The sequence below is a fragment of the Stegastes partitus genome, unplaced genomic scaffold, assembly GCF_000690725.1.
Source record: "Stegastes partitus isolate 25-593 unplaced genomic scaffold, Stegastes_partitus-1.0.2 Scaffold1289, whole genome shotgun sequence".
NCBI lineage: Eukaryota > Metazoa > Chordata > Actinopteri > Pomacentridae > Stegastes > Stegastes partitus.
This window is the reverse complement of record NW_007579020.1, coordinates 125973-145948: the sequence shown is the minus strand read 5'-3', so window position 1 is coordinate 145948 and position 19976 is coordinate 125973. Positions and strand designations below refer to the sequence as shown.

General features: G+C 40.4%; 1 protein-coding gene across 1 annotated transcript; it reads right to left on the bottom strand.

Annotated features, from left to right (window-relative positions):
- Positions 1–1582: 1582 nt before the first annotated feature.
- On the bottom strand, positions 1583–17443 carry zdhhc13 (zDHHC palmitoyltransferase 13). Its single transcript, XM_008298157.1, has 17 exons — positions 17393–17443; positions 14901–15124; positions 12336–12458; positions 10288–10365; positions 9476–9620; positions 9329–9393; positions 8968–9130; positions 7754–7879; positions 7516–7649; positions 7308–7408; positions 6346–6470; positions 6199–6261; positions 6012–6105; positions 5504–5587; positions 5247–5404; positions 3787–3884; positions 1583–2217 (listed from the first exon to the last, which is right to left on the bottom strand). The coding sequence occupies exons 1-17, from the start codon at positions 17414–17416 to the stop codon at positions 2079–2081; spliced, it is 1944 nt and encodes a 647-aa protein (XP_008296379.1). The 5' UTR covers positions 17417–17443; the 3' UTR covers positions 1583–2078.
- Positions 17444–19976: the final 2533 nt, after the last annotated feature.

The following is a 19976-nucleotide window of genomic DNA, read 5'->3' as shown; positions in this document are numbered from 1 at the left end:
ACTCGCCCAGCCCTGCCTACATTTATGTCTTCCACTGCTGCTGTTGCCGTGAGGAGACAATTAATAATGTTTCATCTTATTAATTATTAATAGAATCCTATTTGCATTTATAAGTAATTCAATGCACCAACTAATTAAGAAAATCAGAGTAACAAGCGGTTAACAGATGCAGTGACTTAATCACTCCTGAACAATTATGCGTGAGCAGCCGCGCAGAGCCGGACGAGATGAGCTGTTTTTGTCAAACTAAAATGAGAGCCGTTATCTGGCACAATTAAATAAGAGGAGCTGAAAACACAGAGGAAAATATCAGCAGAGCAAAACAGGAACCTGTTCGTTATTATACAAGAGTTATCTGTGAAAACCTGAAGACTGTTGGATCAAAGCTATAAAACAAAGAATTGTAATCTTTCAGAACAGAGACTTACATGGTTGCTATTTGCACAAATATTGAAATATAAAATTGACAGAATATACATGTATTTTTCAGCCAGTGTTGCTGTCAGTCCTCTTCTATAACCCCACATAGATGTAGATTTTGTGAGGATGCAGGAGGAGAACATTTAGGATGCTTCCATTTGCCCACTTCCAGTTAAAATATATGAAATGAGCAGCTATTTCTATATGTTTTAAAAACCCACAACCTATCATCTTATCATTACTAATGAAGAAAACATTGCCTCCATCAGGAGCTGCTCTTTATCCACTCTAAAAAAAACAGAAAGTGCATTATGAGCTCCTTCAGCCACTGGATATATATCGTGGGAAATCTAATTACATCCATGTCCATTCCATTGTATTATAAATTACATTTTTAATTGAAATGAGTGTTTCCCCTTTACATAAATAAAGACATTTACACAACAAACGATGCAGAAAAAGGCACAAATTGATGCAAAGAAATCCACCAGAATGCTGGAGATCATAATAATGTGTCTAGTCTGTGATCAAGTACCATAAAGAATCAAAACAGAACTGTTAGCACACAATAGAAACTCTGGATGTTAGCATCAAATTAACTGGTACAGATTAAAGTATTGTCTGCAAGCAGGTGAGTGAGCGACTTGATTTGCATCTGCTTTAAATGTTTAAATACATCCACCACAGTCAAAGTGATAAATTACCGCCTCATGGCCAGTAGACATGAGGTAAAATTAGCTTTCATGTCTCGTCTCTGGCAACCCAAAGTCCAACATTAACCCCCCATAATCTCTGGTTCATGCTCCAAACTAAAACATCTACTCTGCCTGTCCTTTGGTGGTGGCTGGTCGAGTGTTCGGGGTATTTTAGACCTTTTTTCCCACAACTATGAGCTAACTAGAGGATAAAAGTTGTAAAGTTGCGGGTAATTCTCTGTGGGTTTGTCCCTGTGAGCAACCTTTAGTATGTGTAGCAATTAGATTTTTAGTTTGTGTAAAATATTGGTAATTGAAGCTTCAAAAAAAGGTGTTAAAAGTCCATCATAAATACGGAAAAATGACCCAGTGTAGCAAAAGTCTGATTCTTTTTTAAAGGCTCACTGATGCTCAGTGTTTCTATTATTTTGTCCACCCCTCCGTATCTACAGCCAGCACAGAGCAAGTTAGGAAGATAGGCACAACATTGCTTTATTGAAGTACTATAGTGGTCATTCGTTATTAAACACATGCAACTTTTACAAAATCCATAAAACAAAGTGTTTACACATACAAAGATTCTCTCTCTTCAAGAACAGATGATAAAAAATAGGCTTACTGTGTTCATAAAAACTGCACAAAACCTCCATTACAATGTATTTAGGCCTTTAAAGGTTCCGTTAATCCAAACTCAAACCTTTTCCATTTTCTCCTTTTTGTTTTATTTAGTTTAAATTACATTGGTCAAGTATAAGGCAGCAGCATTCTGTACAAAGAGCAACTGAATCCAACGTAATCTACACGTCGCTTCGCGTTTTTTTCTCGACTTCTGGCGTCGGACTCTCTTCACAAGGAGCCGGCAGGTAGAAAAATAAATAAATACAATCTGTGCTTTTGGTCCAGAACCACAGTAAGAGTCCGACCCGTGACCCTGAGCGCGGGGAAGGGAGGAGGAGGGGGAGGTCAGACCATGTCGGCGTGTCCGAACACGTGCTGGTCGCGGCCGGGAGGGAACTGCTGCGTCCAGTCGATGACGGCCGGCTTGAAGAGGCCGCAGCAACGCAGGTGGAAGAACGACACCAGGTTCCTCACCACGCCCAAACTGCAAACAGAGAGTTCAGATAACAAACCTCTGTGTATTCACTCATTTCTTACAATGTCATATTTGTACTTTCAGAGTACTTATACGTCTTTAAACAACTGTTAGCAAACATTAGCTCACACATGTTCCATTAGAGACAAGTCTTGGTTTTAATTTCTTGGGCGACTTCTACCACATTTGGCACGACAGGATCAGCAATAAATCAGGGCTGATAGGCGACAAGACTTTAATTAATGCACGAGATCTTGATTTAAAGCTCCACTCACATCGTACTTACAACACAGCCAGTCAGCAGACATGCTCATTTGCTGACATTAAACACTGATTCATGATTGTTTACCAGCTGAAATAAAAAAAGGCAGCATTAAGGAGCTGCACTGAAAGACAGAAAACATGTTTGTCTTTAAGATTGTAATCTCAAAAGCAGCTTCTAATCGAGACACAATCTCACACTAGAATTGCTCAATAGTTCACTCGTTGGTGTCAGTGCAGCTGGAAATGATTTCACTGATGGAGCTCAGCTAACGGCATCATTAAAGAGGTAGTTGGAGTACCTGTAGCATCTTTGTAAACTAAAATGAACTCTAGCAGTCTGCTCTAACTGTCAGACATGACTCTGGATCAGAGACACAACCTGCAAAAAGTGAACAAGGAACACATCTATCGCCACAAATCAGGACATTAGCTACTTCTACTGTGCTAAAGGCTACGCTAACGGCTAGCGGCTAAGTTATAAAGCCGTCACGTATTACTCCAAAAGAGTGTCTGCAAAATAATAAATACTGCTTTAAGTAATAAATCATGACTGATATCCAACAAGGCTTTCATTATTGCACAAGATCTTTAACTATGATATGAGCGCTCCACTCACATCATAGTTACAACACAGCCAATAATGAGACACACAATCATTTCCTGACATTAAATACTGACTTAAGCTGTTTACCAGTCATAATAAAAGGACAGAGCAAATGATAGCTGCTCTGAACCATAGAAAACCCTTTGTTTGTAAGACTGTAATCTAAAGAAAGCTTGTCATCGAGCCACAAGTTGGATGCCAAAGAAAGCAAACCAGTGAAGTTTATTTCCTTGTGTCCAGACTCATCACACAGAAAGGGAAGACTTTGAGGAAGTTAATAGTTTTGTGTCACAAATCCACCAAATATGAAATACAGTCATGGTTTCCTCTTCTGTTAACGAGCTATGGTGATGAATAACAGCCAGAAAAGTGATTTTTTTTAAAAATTCATGCCAAAGTGAAGCTGCCCTTTGACCTTTAGATATTAAACGTCATCACTTCATGTTTTTGTCCTATTAGATGTTTGTGTGAAACTTTGGCAGAACTCGTCCATGAATTCTTGAGTTGTAGCCACAAACATGAGGTCAAGGACCTTTGACTACTAAAAACTAATCAGTTCATCCTTGAGGCCAGCTGAGTGTTTGTGCCAAATTTCAAAAAGAGGAATCGAGTTGATGAGAATGAGGAAGAATCTAAGACACACTACTGAGGTTTAACAGGTTTCTCAGATATCCCAGAAGTGCAGTGAAGAACGACATTATGGGACTCACTTGTATGGATTCTGTCTGAGGGAGCCAGTTTGTCGGAGTTTCCTCTGGCTGAGTGTCAGATTGATGCGCTCTGCTGTGGTCAGTCCCAGGAATGCAATCTGCTCCGACACAAAGAGAGAATAAAAGAGACGAGGCTCAGAAAACGATCACAAGCAGCAGATTTTATTTTTAAGAAACTGGTTCTTCAGCTTCTCTCACCACTTCTCAACCCTTTAAGTTCTGTTTCGGCCAAAGCTTCAGCTCGGCCTCCTTGCAGTGCTTTGATATGTGTGTGATAAGTAGGATGAGACTGGTTCCAGCTGCTGAGCTTCAGCCCACATCCACCCGACATACAGAGGATCCTCATAGGAGCAGTACTCTGCAATCCAGTGGATGCAGTTTGGGGACTGAGAGGTTGTGAGCTGCTTGTTAACTACTACTTGTATCTATCTAAGGACTGGACCAGGCTTAGACACACACATGTAGTATTTCTTTGTTAAGTAGCACTCGGAGCGGAGGTGCTGTTTGTGTGAGGTTTGGTTTTCGTTTTTGGTTTCTATGAGGAAAGAGCAGATGAAGCTGTTACACCGAGGGTCCTCTTCTGGTTATTTTTATTTATACTATGATGTAAACAGCACCCACACATCCTCCGTAGGTTGTGTTACGCAGTTCCGTTTTTGTCAAATGCCCAGGCACTTTGTTAAACCAAAAAACTCACTTTAATTTACTAACAAACATCTAGTTAAGTGTCGCTTCCTGTCCTCTAATAACCCGAGTCACAGCAAATTCTATAACTTTCAATGACTAACTTTGAATATTTCTCTAATTAAATATTTTAAAATCAGCCAGTTGTCGGTACAGTTGGGCCTAAAACAAACAAAAATCTTCACTTTTGTTTCTGGTTTCTCGAAAACCATCAATTTGTAGTAACTTGGTTAAAGCTGCTACTTAAAATACACGTTTTGGATCCATTAACTTATTAATATGCTGCCGGGTTGTTTTTTTTTTGTTTTGTTTTTTAAACTGTGTTCTATTTATTCTAGGTTTTAGGGTATTCAACTATTTATTTATTTATAAATACGTCTATCTTAGCTATCATACTGCATAATAAAAGGCTGCCGGACTCAAAGAAAGAGGGCACCTTTTGTTTCCAGAGCTGTCCTCCTTTTAAATGCACAATCATCTTTGACCAGCTGACTCCCTGCCAATGACCGTCATATAATGTGATATTTATGATGTGGTTTATTGTTGTTGTTGTTTTTAAATGTCTTTATAATAAACACTCAGTGAGCGTTTGAATTACCCCTAGAGGACAAATAAAGTTATTTGAATTGAATAATGGTATTTATTCTGTGCGTTGCTGGACCTGAGTAACAAATTTTGTTCCTTTATGTTTTTAATATGTTTGAATGACCATAAACTGGTCATAAGTTATCTGGAAGCCAATGGAAGTGATGAACAGGCTGCAGTCAGTGGGTCACCTGGTAGAGCTGCATCAGCAGGCTCACACTGGACCAGCAGGTGTGATAGAAGGCCAGCACGAAGACGCAGAGCGTCCAGGGAGAGCAGGTGATCAGAGCCGACACCACGCCCCACAGGCCCTGCTCCTCATAATGCAGCACACAGTGCTTGGACCAGTCTGAGAAAAAAAAAAACAACAACACAACACACAGGGACGTTAAACCAACCAGCAAACATAAATCAGCTTCTGTAGTTCCAGTGCTGTGAAGGAACTCACACACGAGACAACTGTAGAACATCCAGACCCCCATCATCATGAGGCTGAACAGGAAGAGGACGAAGTAGTGATGGTTCCTCGCACCTGGACAGAACATACACGACGGATCAGGTTCAGTTTATTCAAAAGAATCACAATTCAAGTCGTACTGCTTGGACACTGTAGGAACTTTTTAATGAGAAGTGAAAAGGGTGACGAGCATGACACGCAATAATTGGAATAGTTGCTGGTTACTGATTAATATTTTATTTTTTAATGGTCAAACGTTGTAAAAGAATGAATTATCATCTGTAAGAATGCTGTTTTCATTTAATTCAATGTGTTTCAGTTTTATAGAATTAGATCGGTTGAGTGATGATCACACCTATCAATGGTCCTGTCTCATGTAGATGCAGGTTAGACATCTTCTAGTTACTAAAGTAACATCTTTTAGGTTTGGTAAGAAACAAGCAGAAAGTTTTTCGTGGTATTAGATCCTCTAAAAGTTCTAATCTGCCGTCCATCTTACCGATGCAGCCATTGGTCCAGACAGAGTGATGGTCCTGCTTCGCCACGCAGGCGTCACAGTTGAAGCAGTGAGTTGTTCTCATTGGTTTCTTTATCTGCGAAGCAATAAAGCAACATTAAATATTTGAGGTTGTTGTCGTTTGTTTTAATGCAGCAGTAAAGTACGAATTCTGTGTGACCGTCCTCACCATACACGAGGTGCAGAATATTCTGGGGTCCAGACATCCAGCTTCAGCCAAAACCAACACATTCTATTGACACAGAAACAAACACTGAGCTCGGATGCACCTCAAATGTTCACATGTGAGATTGTACCATTTTAACGACCTCCTCACCATTTTCTTCTCCTCTTCGGTGGCCTTGACGAAGCCGGGGTCCGTCCTGCAGGTGCGGAGGTAGTAGTAGAGCAGAGCGGTGGCGTTGAGAGTGAACAGGACCTGGACTGTGGCACTGGGTCCATGTGGGGTTTACAGTTAAGAAAAGCTCTCTTCACAACTCTGTTCTTTGCAAAAAGACAACAAACTGAAGGAAACTGAGCTGCAAAGTTTACTTGCTGCTCAACACAGAAACCTCTTCTCTGATCATGATGATAAAACTGTGTTGATCTCTCTTGCTTAGCCTATAATAAAAAAACTAAACAAAAAACCCCTTTTTGTGGTGTGTCTGTGTGTGACGAGGCGCTCTTTTTGAGAGCTCTCTCTATATTTTTCTGTTATTTCTGCCCATCTGATGAACATAACTGTCTATGATGACTGACTAAACTAAACCCCAATTAAGAAAGCTGGTTAAAATTTGAACTGCTATTTTTATTCTTAAGTCGTATCATTTTGTTGCTGGAATTTTGGGTGTTTCTGTTGCTGGCGAAAATCTCTTCCGGGTACCAAAAGTTCCTCTGTACAGGAAAAACCCTGCTCACAACATCTTGTAGTGTGAAAATTTGTGCACCACCTTTACATCCATGTTTATGCCTTTATCTGACTTTGACATGCCTCTAACACACATCCCAAGCAGCTGTTTTTTTAAAATTAACAATCTGTTCCTGAAGAATCTGAACATTTTCTGCTTAAAATGCAACCTGCTATATTGGATTCTGGACCATTTTCTCCTGCTGGGAATGTAGAAATGGGCGTCTGCTGACAAGTGTCTGATGAACTGAACTCACGTATTGCTGACTGTGAGCAATGAAATCCTCCATAGCTTCTGAAAAATAACTCAGACGTTCAAAACAAACAACCGCCCAACAAAGAAACAAACCCTGAACACACATTAAGCTGTCTTACAGGTGTTGAAAGGATATCTGGCAGGAACCAGAGGCACCAGGTGACGATCATCCAGAAGACTGAAGCCATGAGTGCTGTAGCTGGTATGAGAGACTGGAAGGCTGGCTGCGGGAAATTCCTGTTTGACACAAGCACTTCTTATTAAAATCTAACAAGCAGGGTTGTAAGGCGTTCACACAAAGTGCATCCAGCAGAGAGAACAGCTCAGTGAAAACGTGTCGTCACCTGGAGGCCAGATTGATCACACCGATCAGACACGCCAGCAGGATCCCTTTGAGTAGCCAGGACTCCGAGTCCATATCGACTATCGCACCGAAACTTCCAAACATGCCAGTGCAGAGGAGGAACTGCAGAAAGACCTGGAAAAATACGAGCAGTAGAACATCAGAGGAAGAGGCTATTAATTATAAGTGTTTCCTCATGTGTGACAGGGAGTAATAAATCAGCAAGCGTGTCAGCGTACCCTGTATCTGTTGATGATCCGCAGACAGCGTGAGTTGGAGCGAATCCTCTCCTGCTTGACGTGGTTCAGCATGTGGATGAGCAGCGGGCTGTGAACCTGGTGAGCCAAGTCGATGGGCGTGTGACCCTGAAGGCGAACCGTAAAGAACACCAAGAGGATATGCATCATTATTAATCTAATTCAAGATTAAATGTGCTGTCCTAACCCTCTAAACCCCTAACACCCTCCAGTAGGTGTGAAAGGTTCGTTATTTAAAAAAAACAACTGGCATTTATCAGGGTTGTCAATTTTCCAAGGGTTCATGTGTGAAACATTACCCAAACCTAAGCGCAAAATTGTGATATTTTATTAAAATGTCTTCATTTTACTATACATGCCTAATGTAAAGAAACAAAAGAACAGTTTAAGTAATTCTGTGCACCTCAGTGCAACTGAGAAGCCATGATTGACAAAAAAAAAAAAGGTAACGTGACTGAAATTCATAGACTATTTGGCAGATATGAGCTGAACTATAGGTTGTTCTGCGTTTAGATGAGACATAGATGAAAACAAAAGAGAAAAAAAGACAAATATATACTTGCTTATGATTCAAAAACGATGCACAGAGGAGCTAGTTGTCAGTAAGTTGTTGGAAGATACACTCAGCATGGTTTCTAGAGTTGATTTTTTTTCCCCTTTTCTTTGTGATTTATATTATAACTTTGTTATACTGCACAAAAGACATTTGTGAGTTCTCTTTACTTCTAGACATGTTTGTGTTGTTTCCATAGAGGTGCAGGAGTTTATATTGCAATAAAAAATGAGCTCACACTGAGAACCAATGTGACAGGAGAGGTTCAGATGGTGAAGATGGTGTTCACACTGTGATTAAATTAACTATTAGGTTGTTGTTTTTTGTCATGCGAATCTCTCAGATATAACCTCTATTAAACCTGTGTGTCAGACTAATTGCAAAGTTTGTTGAACTCAGGCAAACTTTTCAACTTCAACAGATGAATGAATAAAGTGTTCTGGTGTGAAACTGCACAAACATCATTCTGCAGTGAGAAGGTCAAACATCCCAGTTTTGACAGGAGGGAACTTAAGTCTCAGTCAAAGCTTTAGACAAAATTAAATCAAAGGTGTCACCGTTTCGCATTGACAACAAAGTGCAGCAACACTTCGCAGCCCGTGACTTTCACTCTGAGCTTTAATGGTTTTGCAGTGAAGCTCACGTTAACGTTTTCTGCGTCCACGCTGGCCCCGGCCTCCAGCAGGATGTGGGCGGCGTCTACGTTTCCTGCCAGGACGGCGCAGTGTAGCGGGGTGTTCCTGTTCACTTTGTCCACAGCGCTCACAGAAGCATTATTTTTGATTAAGAAGTTTGTGGGCTCAGGCCTGTGACAGGAACAACACGTGCGGTTTAGTTTACACACCAATGTCAGCTTCACAAGTTGTAATCAGTGTTAAATCGTGAATGAACGTGTTCCGTATATGTTTGTTTTTAATAAATACCACACTCTCTACATTTTGTAATCAAAGCAAATCAGGACTGTGTTTACTGACAGGACTGTTTACATCTGTGGAGGAGCTCACCCAATAATCTTCTGGGCTGCTAACATCAGTGGTGTCTGTCCGTTGCAGTCAGGCCCATCGACTTCCTGAAACATGCAAATGCAAAAGACTGTCAAAACAAATAAAGACGTTAAAGAGAGAAGGGCCACGGTGAAGAGTGTGTCTGACCTGGCCTTTAGCCATGAGATAAGCTGCGATGGCCATGTGTTGGAAGAGGATGGCGAGGTGGAGAGCCCGGTAACCTTCTCCATCTGCGACGGCGGGGTCTGCTCCGTATCTCATCAGCTGGATCACCATGGGGAGGTGGCCCTGCCTGATCGGTGGCACAAAAACATGAAGCTTTGCGATAGCAATTACTGAGAAGTTTAAAAAAAATAAAACAGCAGTCTGGTTGTGAAACGGTTCTGTTGCCTTGTTGCCTGCACACGATCAACCGCACAATCTCCCAGAGCTGGTGAAATGTGACCAGTAGCGTCTGGTAAACCAAGACCCACACAAAACGCACTGCATATGCAAAACAAAACAAAGCAGCCCTGCAGTGCAAACGCTTTAAGAGATGCTTTGGTCGGTGCAGGCAGCGACTGCATCAAGTATTCTGGTTGGAAGTAGTACCTGTTCTTCTCTACTGACTCAGTCAGTGTCTGTCTGCCTGACAAGTGACACAATCCTTTTCGTTGTTATCATGTTTTAGGGATAAAGCGCCGCCGGCTGATTATTTTAAAATACAGGATGTGGAGAGAGAGGAGGAGGCTGCTGGAGAGAGGAAGAAGTCTGACACAGCAGGAAAGGAGATACCGACTGGATCAGTGAAGTAGTCGGGTTCAACTTGGGTAAATCTGCCTCTTTTGACTCTCTTCAAACACATTTTGTGTCTCACACACACTGATACACATTCGCTGACATATAACCAGGATTAAATAACAATAGGACAAATTCTGACTCCTTATTTAAATTAGTGTAACTTAAATATTCATGGTCACCTTATCGCCCAGTGAAGCGGAGTAGAGTTCAGGTCTCCTCCGAGCTGGTCAACTATCGCCCCTTTGGAAATAAAATATCTGTGAGGAAAAAAGCAGAGAGGATACAGATCAGTATAGAAACTAACATTTGTGTCAACGGTTCAAAACATTTTGTGTTATTGTATTTCACTTCAGTGTCTCCGTTTCTGTGTTATTGGTCAAAACACTTTGCTTCATCCGAGATAATTTGACACTGAAAAACAAAAAAAGAATCACATCCCTGACAAAGAAATGGCGACACTTATTTATTTACTTTGTGACTGACGTTACTCTAATATAAATGTACATTAAATCTCATTTTCAGTAAGACTGACATGAATCCTTTTACAAACTGCTTCGTGTTTCCCTACACATACCGAAAGCAGTGAAATGTTTTGCATATTTTCGCATAATTTAAGCAATTAAATTCCCAGAATCACATTCAGATTTGACTAAAACCTTCCACATCTCCACGTACGTCTCCTGAGTTTACATCCAAAATGATATCAGAACTCATTAAGATTTTCTACTACAGCATTAATTAATTGGAGCCCAGAGGAGGGAAACGCAGAAGAATCAAGGATTCCTTCCCCTCTAAACGAGCACCCCCAAATTATTAAGCTACAGACCGACCCCGGGCTGCTGCTTCAGATCAGACAGCCGCTGTGTTTGCTCATATGATCAGAAAACAGATTCCCCACATCCCCCCTGTGTTGCTATTTGTCCTGAGCAGTGGCGGCTGGTAAAAATGTTTTGTGGGGGCGCAGTCTGCAAGTGACCTTTTATTTTTAATCAGAAGTTAGAATATGAGTAACATCAGGCACAGCATATTTACAGGAATGCAAATGTTGTACCTTTGGAGGATATTCTCATCAGAATCTAATTTAACATTATTAAAACTGACCAGAACTACATTTCGACCAACTTTCTCATTTTTTCGCACCTCCCACCTGGTCAAAGGCAAAACGTATGACTTGCTGAACATTTTCTTATACATTACAATTTATTGATGCTCCCTGAACGCCCCACATAGTAGGCAGATGCTGCTTGGTGGCTGTGGTGTGCTCTGACGGGTGCGCGACCAAAAATGACTTTAAAAATAATAAACTAGGGCGTTCTAATATCAGATTTGTCTGAGATGAAACTGAGTTACAAGTAATCTACACAGCAGAAAAACAGCAAATGCAGGCGCGCTCCGTTTTTCACAAGACGACCTCATTTTTAAGTGTAAATACTGCAGCACACAGAAGTTCTTAAAGTTCTACCGTCCACCACTGTGGTCCACACAGCAGCTTCCTGTGCAGGCTACAGCGACACTAATACAGCGTCATGACCATCACGCTCATTAATTCACACGCTCTCAAAAACAAAAAAAGAGTCACAAATGCAATCTGGAGCCCTGAACAAAAATTTGGCTCTTCCTTCTTTCTGCTCAGCAAACTTCTCTATGACTTTTTGGTTGAAGTCACTCGTCCCTGCGACCGGCATTTTCTCCATTGACAGCATGGCCGATGCATTAAGCCATCGCGACAGTAGCTGTCATCGAGTAGTAGAGGAGGGGAAAGGCCGTGTGATGGCGTCAGAAAGCACAGTCGTAAGAACGTCAAAGAACAGTTTTGATATCCAACCACAGAAGACAAAAGCAAATGAAGACAAAATTAATTCAAAAGTGGACGGGTCCAGGACGCAACGAGTTCCCCTGTAAGAAAGTCTGCAGCTGCCAATCAGAGCCTGGGCCGAGGTCACATGATCAGTTTTTCGAGCTACATACACACTCATGTGGTCGGCGCCCTGCATCCAGGAAGTGCAGAATTAGTAAACACACAGTAAAGACTGGTTTTAAATCTGTTAATAATACAAATATTGTTAATAACGCAAAAGAATATGAAGGTTGTTATTAATTTTATTATTTTGTTATAATTAATTCAAATGTAATATTGTGTTAGAGAACTACTTTTTATCTGCCCCTGCGCCCCGTATTGGCCAGCCGCCACTGGTCCTAACACAAAGATGTTATCTGCAGATCTTACTTGACCAGCTCTGAGCGGTTATTGATCGCCGCCCAGTGCAGCAGAGTGACGTTCTCTTTGTCCGGCTGCCTGACGTCGTATCCTGCCTCCACCAGCTCCTTACAGCGCTCCAGGATGCCAAACCTGAGAGGATCGCACAGAGAGAAACACACTTTATGAACTCCAACAATCGTGCTTATTAACCAGACTACGGCTTTAAGCTGCACAGCACTAGAACATAAATAAACAATAAATTATTATATATTATATTATATTTATTGAATTTCCCTTCTGGGATAAATAAAGTATTTTTCATTTCATTTCATTTCAAATAAATAAAACACAGCACGGAGGAAAGAAGCCACAACAAAAGATATCAAACCTCTTATAAAAACTTCTAATAACTTGTTTAACTGTACACTAAATTTTATAATTCATCCTACATCCACCCAACCGTTCGAGGCAGATGGCCGGTTTTCGGTTCCTTCCCACTGTTGCAGACTGCTTACAGGGAATCCAAATGTTTTGGATTGTTGGGTGTTTCTGTCTCTGCCTTTGTGAAGCGCTATGAGATGACTTGTTGTTGTAAATATGCGCTATACAAATAAAATTGAATTGAATTGAAAATACCGAAAGTAAAAAGTCACGTGTGTGAAAGTGGAAAAGCAGGTTCCTTTAATGACAGCTTCAGATAGTGTGAAAAAAAACTGCACCGACAGTCGGCGTGGTTTCCACCACAATGACACGTAGTGAGACGAACCGACAAATGCGAGCAGCTCCGGACATTCTTGTCTTTTGTTTTGCTGCTTTACAAGATGAGTGACCTTCGTTCTGCTGCACCTACACTCACTCATCGGTCAGCGAAGGCAGCACCGACACTTCAGGTACTCACAAGTGCTCCTTTGTACTAATCTGAACTAAAGCACGCTGACTGTGTTTTCTTTCTAAGTAGCCTTTACTTGATAAAGAAGGTGAATCATCACCGTTTGACTAGCCATTAAACACGGCGCTCTGAAAGGCTTCGTGCATTCCTTCGGTTTTGTTGCGGAACTCCTGTGCAAACACACTGATCAGATAGTGTTCAGAAAGAGAAGCAAAGGTGAGTAGCAGTGCTCCATAATTTAAAAATCTTTTAATTTTAATCCTAATCTGAATTGTCTTTTTTGCTCTTAAGAAAACACAGCAGAACAAAAACAGAGAAAATATAAATGGACACAGAAAGCACCACTTGTGAGTCTAGAATTTAACTCCTTTTTTTAAATCACTGAAGCTGTTGAGCTACAAGTAGTAGGTTTCTACATACGAGTAACCTGACTTTGTGTTTTGGTGTATAACAGTAAACACGTGTCGAGTTGTTTTAAGGAAGGACAAAATAATTCAAGGTAGTAGACGCTGAAAGCTAATTCTTACTATGCTGTATCTAAATAATATCTTGTTAGGTTTGAATTATTATTAAAGATCCAATATTAAGCTAATTTACAGGTTTATAATTGTATTTTTCAGGTCTACTATAAGATGCTTTAATGTTCAAAAAACACATTATTTTTTCTCATTCCTGCAGAACTAAAAGAAGCAGTTTTAGCGAGCAAACAATGGCGGACTGCGAGGAAGCTGCTCGTGCTTTGTTTGCAGGCCAAACTAGCCACGACGCCGGCGTTATGCAAATATTTTACATGCTGGTGTAGATGAGCAACGAAAGAAAAGCCTTCGAGTTTTCTGCGGTGAAGAAGAACTCCCTTTGGCGTTGACTTTGGGCTTTGTAAGTTTGCAGTAAGCTGACCTTCTACATGTAAAATAAATACAACCCACCTCTGGAAAACAAAATATATCTATATGCTTTAGAGTTTAAGGTCAAATAAACAACTTGATAGTGACACAAACTATGTGAACAAGATTCTACGGGTGAATCAGAGTCTGTTGGACAAAGCAGCCTTCAAAACACAATTCTTTATAGTTGAACTTGGCTTTTAATTTTGCAATCATTTCTAACCAGGGCTTCTGTAGAATGTTTAATATTGCAATAAATGGAATTAAATTTAGTTTTCATGGTCAAGTACATGCATGTATTGACGTTCATATCAGTACATCTTAGCTGTGTAAAATACGTCCAAGTATTATAATCAATTAATGTGACCTGGACCCATGTATGGATCACTGAACCACGTCTTGGCCGTTGCTTTGTGCTGCTTTCAGTGTGTTTACTTGTCTGTTTACAAAATGCAGGGACCTACTGTCACCTATTTGACACGATTTTGCTAAAATCAATACTTTTAACAAATCCATTATGAATCAATGAGCGTCCTTGAAACTGTCCCGATCACCAAAATTCATGACCTTAAATTTTAAGACTTTTTCGCATCTTCTAAGCCCCGAATTGAATTCATTATAAGATTTTCCAAAACCCCGGTTAAGCCCCTTGAAGTGTAAAATCATCCACATCCTACTGCCAAAGAAGAGACTCCAGCAACTCATCCAGCACCTCTCATTTACTACTTCTAGACTTTCTTTGACAATTAATGCACCACTAAACGGAGAAGTAACGGGACATTGGAACAACAGACAGACAGCGAACGTTTCACCACTCACTGTGTCGCCTTCACGATGTCCCAACTGCTGCTGTCGTCCATGTGCGACCGTTTCTTCGGCTGCTGGCTGATGTCCATCGTCTGATCCGCGCCTTTGCCAAACTGTCCGTAAAAAGCCGGCATGAATGGGGGCGCCATGCCGCCAAACGCCGCCGCTCTTGGCCCATGGCTGTGGGAATGGCCCTGGTGTCCGTGGTGACAGCTGTCACGCATGTGACCGTGACCCTGCGACACACACACACAAAGAAAAACACACCGATTTGTTCCAAAGGAGATCCACATGGGAATTCCAAACTGGCACAAGATCAAGCAGAGATCGAGCCAGAAACTTCACTGCATGTCTCCCCTCTTCTGGACTGACTCAAAAATATTCCCAGAAAACAAACCTGTTCCTCTCATTATCTTATTTATGTAATGTGAATAAATCTACAAACTGATGCTTCAGCATTTAAAATTTATGTTTGCAAGACTCTCAGATGTACATTGAGTCACTCACTGCAGATTAACTTCATGTTTCTTGAGTCAACAAGTAAATAAAATGTCCATCAGATTTCTTTAAATAGCCGGTAAAGCTTATCAAACTCTTCTGCAGCATCACACTTGCACTGTGTCGCTGTTAATCATCATTTTCACCACACTTTCCCCACACTGACTGGTCACCCAACTGCTTTATTTTTAAAGTGAATGTTTAGACCTACGGTACAAACGTTCAGCTACACGGTATGACTCATCATGGACAAGCTCTGGGGCTTGGCAATACCACACAATATCCTGAGATAATATCAGTTTTACACCGCAGCAGCTGGCGCTTTATTGTCTCTGGGGTGTTTCAGGACACTGTGGGTACAAATCCCTGAGCGGGAGTGCTTCATGTAGGACCCTGGATTTTGTTCACATAATTTACATAGCATCCCAACAGTTAGTCTGTTAATCCATGTGCACAAATTATAATAATGATAATAATAATAATTGCAGGGACCTTTCAAAAGAAGCATGAGGCTTTAAAACACAACAATAAAGCAATAATAAGAATACGATCAGGGTGGATACGACGTGTGCACATTACAGATGAGCTATCACGTGCATGTTGTTCTAAACAAGTGAGCTCTGATTTGAGCTGCACAACAGAGTCCAGACGTGAAGCCGCGGCTACTTCCTGGTGCAGAGCAGCTGAAGGCTTCGATGTTTGGTCTAAAAGTTGGGACAGACGGCAGAGCAGCCGAGAAGGATTGTAAAAACACGGCAAGGCGAGCGGGGATGGAGACGAGAATGACATTGCAGTAATCAATAAGGAAGTTCAGGGCTGCGTTGAGAGGAGGAAGGACAGAGTTTAGAAGTGTTGCGTGGGTGAAAATGAGCGGCAAGCGAGGTTTTATTGATGTTCAGGGTAAAGGAAAGTGAACGATCACAGATAAAGCAAGCTCAAGACAACATATTAGTGTTTGTTTTTTTGTCTTATTTTATAGACACAACAAATACAAACAAATTCATGATTTGTTCTCTATGTATTAATACAGTTTAGTCTATTTTATCCCTTTATTTTTGTGTTATTGTCTTATTTTGCTTTTCTAAATGTTGGCATATCCTGTCTCTCATGTGTCCAACTGATTGATAGACATATTGGTGGAATATTTGATGATTAAAGATGTAAGATAAACGTAATTAAAGCAGTTCCACCCACTCCTAATTGGATGCCTTTAATAACATTTTATGCTATTTTTGGAGACAGAAATGTGGAGCATGTGGAGTAGCTGGGATGAGTTTTGACTGTCATGCATGCGTCAGTGGGCAGGTTTCAGTATTCTGGGGTGAAATCCACCTTTACCACTGCAGCAGCTGTTTCTCCATCTTCTGGGATGGAGGATGAACCTGCCTGATGCTATTTTCGTCCCTCCGGATGTGAATAGGTGCTGCCAGGGCGCGGGGCAGGTGGCTAACTCAGCAGCACGAGCTACGAGCTTGAGAGTAAATACAGGTGGAAGCGGTCGGACACACGCAGCCGGGACTCGTGCTCTGAATCCGGACTACTGTTTCATAATCCCCCGGTGAGATAAGAAAAGGTGGGTTAGCAGTGAAACGGTTAAAGGCGCTTTGGCTGTCAGCGCATCTTCGTGTCAACCACACAAATCAAACAGAGTTTCCATTAACGTGGACGTCGCTGCTTCTTTTTCTTTTTTTCCTTACAACGAGGAAATGTCCCCGTTAGCTAGCTGCTAGTTAGCTAGCCCAGGTTTAGCGACAGGTAACGAGCAGCGGGCTAACTACGCCCACTGAGGCCAACAGAGTAAAGTGACAGTTGATTTGTCTCGATGGGTTTCAGTCGGCGGCTTCAAACCACGAGCCGAAATTAAACCGCAGCTAGCTAATTAATGCTAACGACATGCTAAGGTGACAGCAGCGGAGCAAAGCAGCTCGACCAGGTGTAAAGCAGGTAAATTAGCGGCTCCGTGGCAGTGGAAAACGGAGGCAGTTAATGAAGATAAGCCGACTTACATTCCCGTCTTCATTCCAGTCCATCTTGTTGTGAGAAACGAAGGGAAAGTTCAGACAGAAGCAGCGGCCGGCTTCAGCCGCCCGCTTTTCAAAATAAAAGTCGAGCCATCGTGATACATACAGCAGATTTAAAAGAGCAGCTGTTGAACCAAAGTGATTCACAACAGTTTAAATATTTAGATTAAGATCATACGGTATTATTTATCAAGTATATGTACCTGATATCTGATATAAATATGAAGGTCAAGACGCTAAGATATTCCATAAAAGACAAGTTTATATTACTAATTTAAATATTAAAGTTAAGATCCAACCATTTTATATAAAATAAAGAAATTACCAGACTAAATTAAATATTTAAGGCTCTGCAATATTACTCTTATGCAAATTCACCAGAGTAATTTAAATACTAAGTTTAAGATCCTACAATGATATATAAAATACACGTTTACCTGACTATGTTGAGTATTAATGTGAAGACAATATTATATAAAATTCAGATTTAATATTAATCATAAGATACCGCATGTCATATAAAACACAAATTTAACTGACTATATTAAATATTGGGTCAAGACCCTGCAACATTATTAATTATGCAAATTAACCCGACTAATTAAAATACGTTGTGTTAACTGACTAATTTAAACATTAAGCTTAAGATTCTACAGTATTAAATAAAATAAAAACTTTACCTGACAATATGAAACATTTTGGTTTGGACCCTACAACACTATTGATTATGCAAATTATTCCAACTAATTCAAATATCATGTTTAACACCCTACAATGTTATGTAAAAATGAGAATTTACCAGACTGTGTTAAATATTAATTGTAAGGCACTGCAATGTCATATAAAATACAAATTTACCTAACTATATTTAATATTAGGGTTAAGAACCTACAACATTATTAATTATGCAAATTAACCTGACTAATTAAAAATATTTAGATGTAATGACTTTACCTGACTAATTTGAACATTAAGCTTAAGATTCTACAATATTAAAATAAAAACTTTACCTGACAATATAAAGCATTTTGGTTTGGACCCTACAACACTACTGATTATGCAAATTATTCCAACTTACTCAAATATCATGTCTAACACCCTACAATGTTGTATAAAATACAAGTTTCCCTGACCTAATTTAAGCGACAAGGTTAAGACACCTTATTGTTAGAGGATGCAGGCTGCTGTCGTCAGCTTGTTGTACCTTATTAATTAAAACAGACAGTAAAGCTTGGCGTGCTTCAGGATGTGGGTACCTTGCGGTTGACAGGTCACTACCATATGGCTGTGCATCCTCGAGTCCCCAGCTGGATTCACCCTCGTCCACGCAGTTTCAAAAGACCAAGCCAAATTCCAAACTCAAGGCTTTAAAACAATAGTCCACAAACCAATGTGTGTGTGTGTGTCTATTAAGAAATGTGCTGTGTGCAGAACAGGGCAGCAAGTTTGCAGCAGGGACCACCAGGATGACATATAGCCAGACTGTAAACATGAATGTAAGGAACAGGTCTGTAAGGAGGTCAGTCTGCTTTCAGGGGGTTACAATAGAAGCTGAGCCACACGATGTCCTCTCCACCATGGACACCGAGAAAATTCACAAACGAGGCAAAGCTCAAGCACTCCATTTGCACATAGGACAGCAGTAGACGAAAGTTGTAAGGACAGAGTTTAGAAACAACAGAAATAACATTTTTTAGGAGCTAATTTCAAACAAACACTTACATACGCAGTGACCTTGCAGAAATCGACAGATTGATTTACTTGCGGCCCCAAAGGACTCCCGCTGTCTGTAACCATAATGTTGGCACACGACCAGGCCGCAGGTTTGCAATGTGGCAATTTGATAAAACACTAATTAATTTATAAAAATGCAACATGTAAGCACAAAAGTGACGTAATAAAGTCTTGAAACTAGATCAGGGATTAAAGAAGATATTGTGCTTCAGTGATGCAATTATCGTTATAATTAAGAACCCTTGTAACTAGTCTTGTTCCTGTAATACCTATGTCTTATATCTTACTTAATGCTGGTTGAATGCCATTTTATCTTTTCCTCAGTTTTATATTGCAGCTTGTATCCATACAGTGAACGCTTGCATTTTATTTTGAAGGTCAGTTCCTTAAACAGGAAGTTTTCTTTCTGATATTTCTCTTTCTGCTGCTTCCTTCTTCCTGAAAACGTAACAGTAGCTTTTATTGGACTGTTGTCTTCCTCCCACCCACAGGTCTGCTCTGCTGCCGTCTGCATAATTCAACAGGGAAATAAATGTTTTAAAGCCTCAGTGTAGAATAACAACACACATCCCGACAGAAAAGCAATAAAAAAAAATAAAAAAATCAAGGTTTACTTTGAAATAAACCACACATGCTTATTCAGTAAAGTAAAACCAGGCATCTTGTGTTTATGATAAATTCATCTGGATATTAAACAGTCCTAAAACAAACCAGAATGTCAATAAAAGCTTTTCAAAAATACATATTTAGAGAGAAAACTGATCTGGTAACATCAGCAGAAACCAGTTGCAGTTTCTGTTTTGGAAAATCTCACTTTTGTTTTATGCAGGAAATG

Bases quoted from the DNA above. Each gene is read 5' to 3' on its own strand.
- zdhhc13 (XM_008298157.1), bottom strand. From the start codon at position 17,416: ATGGACTGGAATGAAGACGGGAAT. The intron at 6,471-7,307 runs ATATCCTTTCAA...TGTAAACCCCAC, and splicing joins GTGCCTCTGGTTCCTGCCAG to ATGGACCCAGTGCCACAGTC. The intron at 5,588-6,011 runs GTAAGATGGACG...TGTTCTGTCCAG, and splicing joins CTGGACCAATGGCTGCATCG to GTGCGAGGAACCATCACTAC.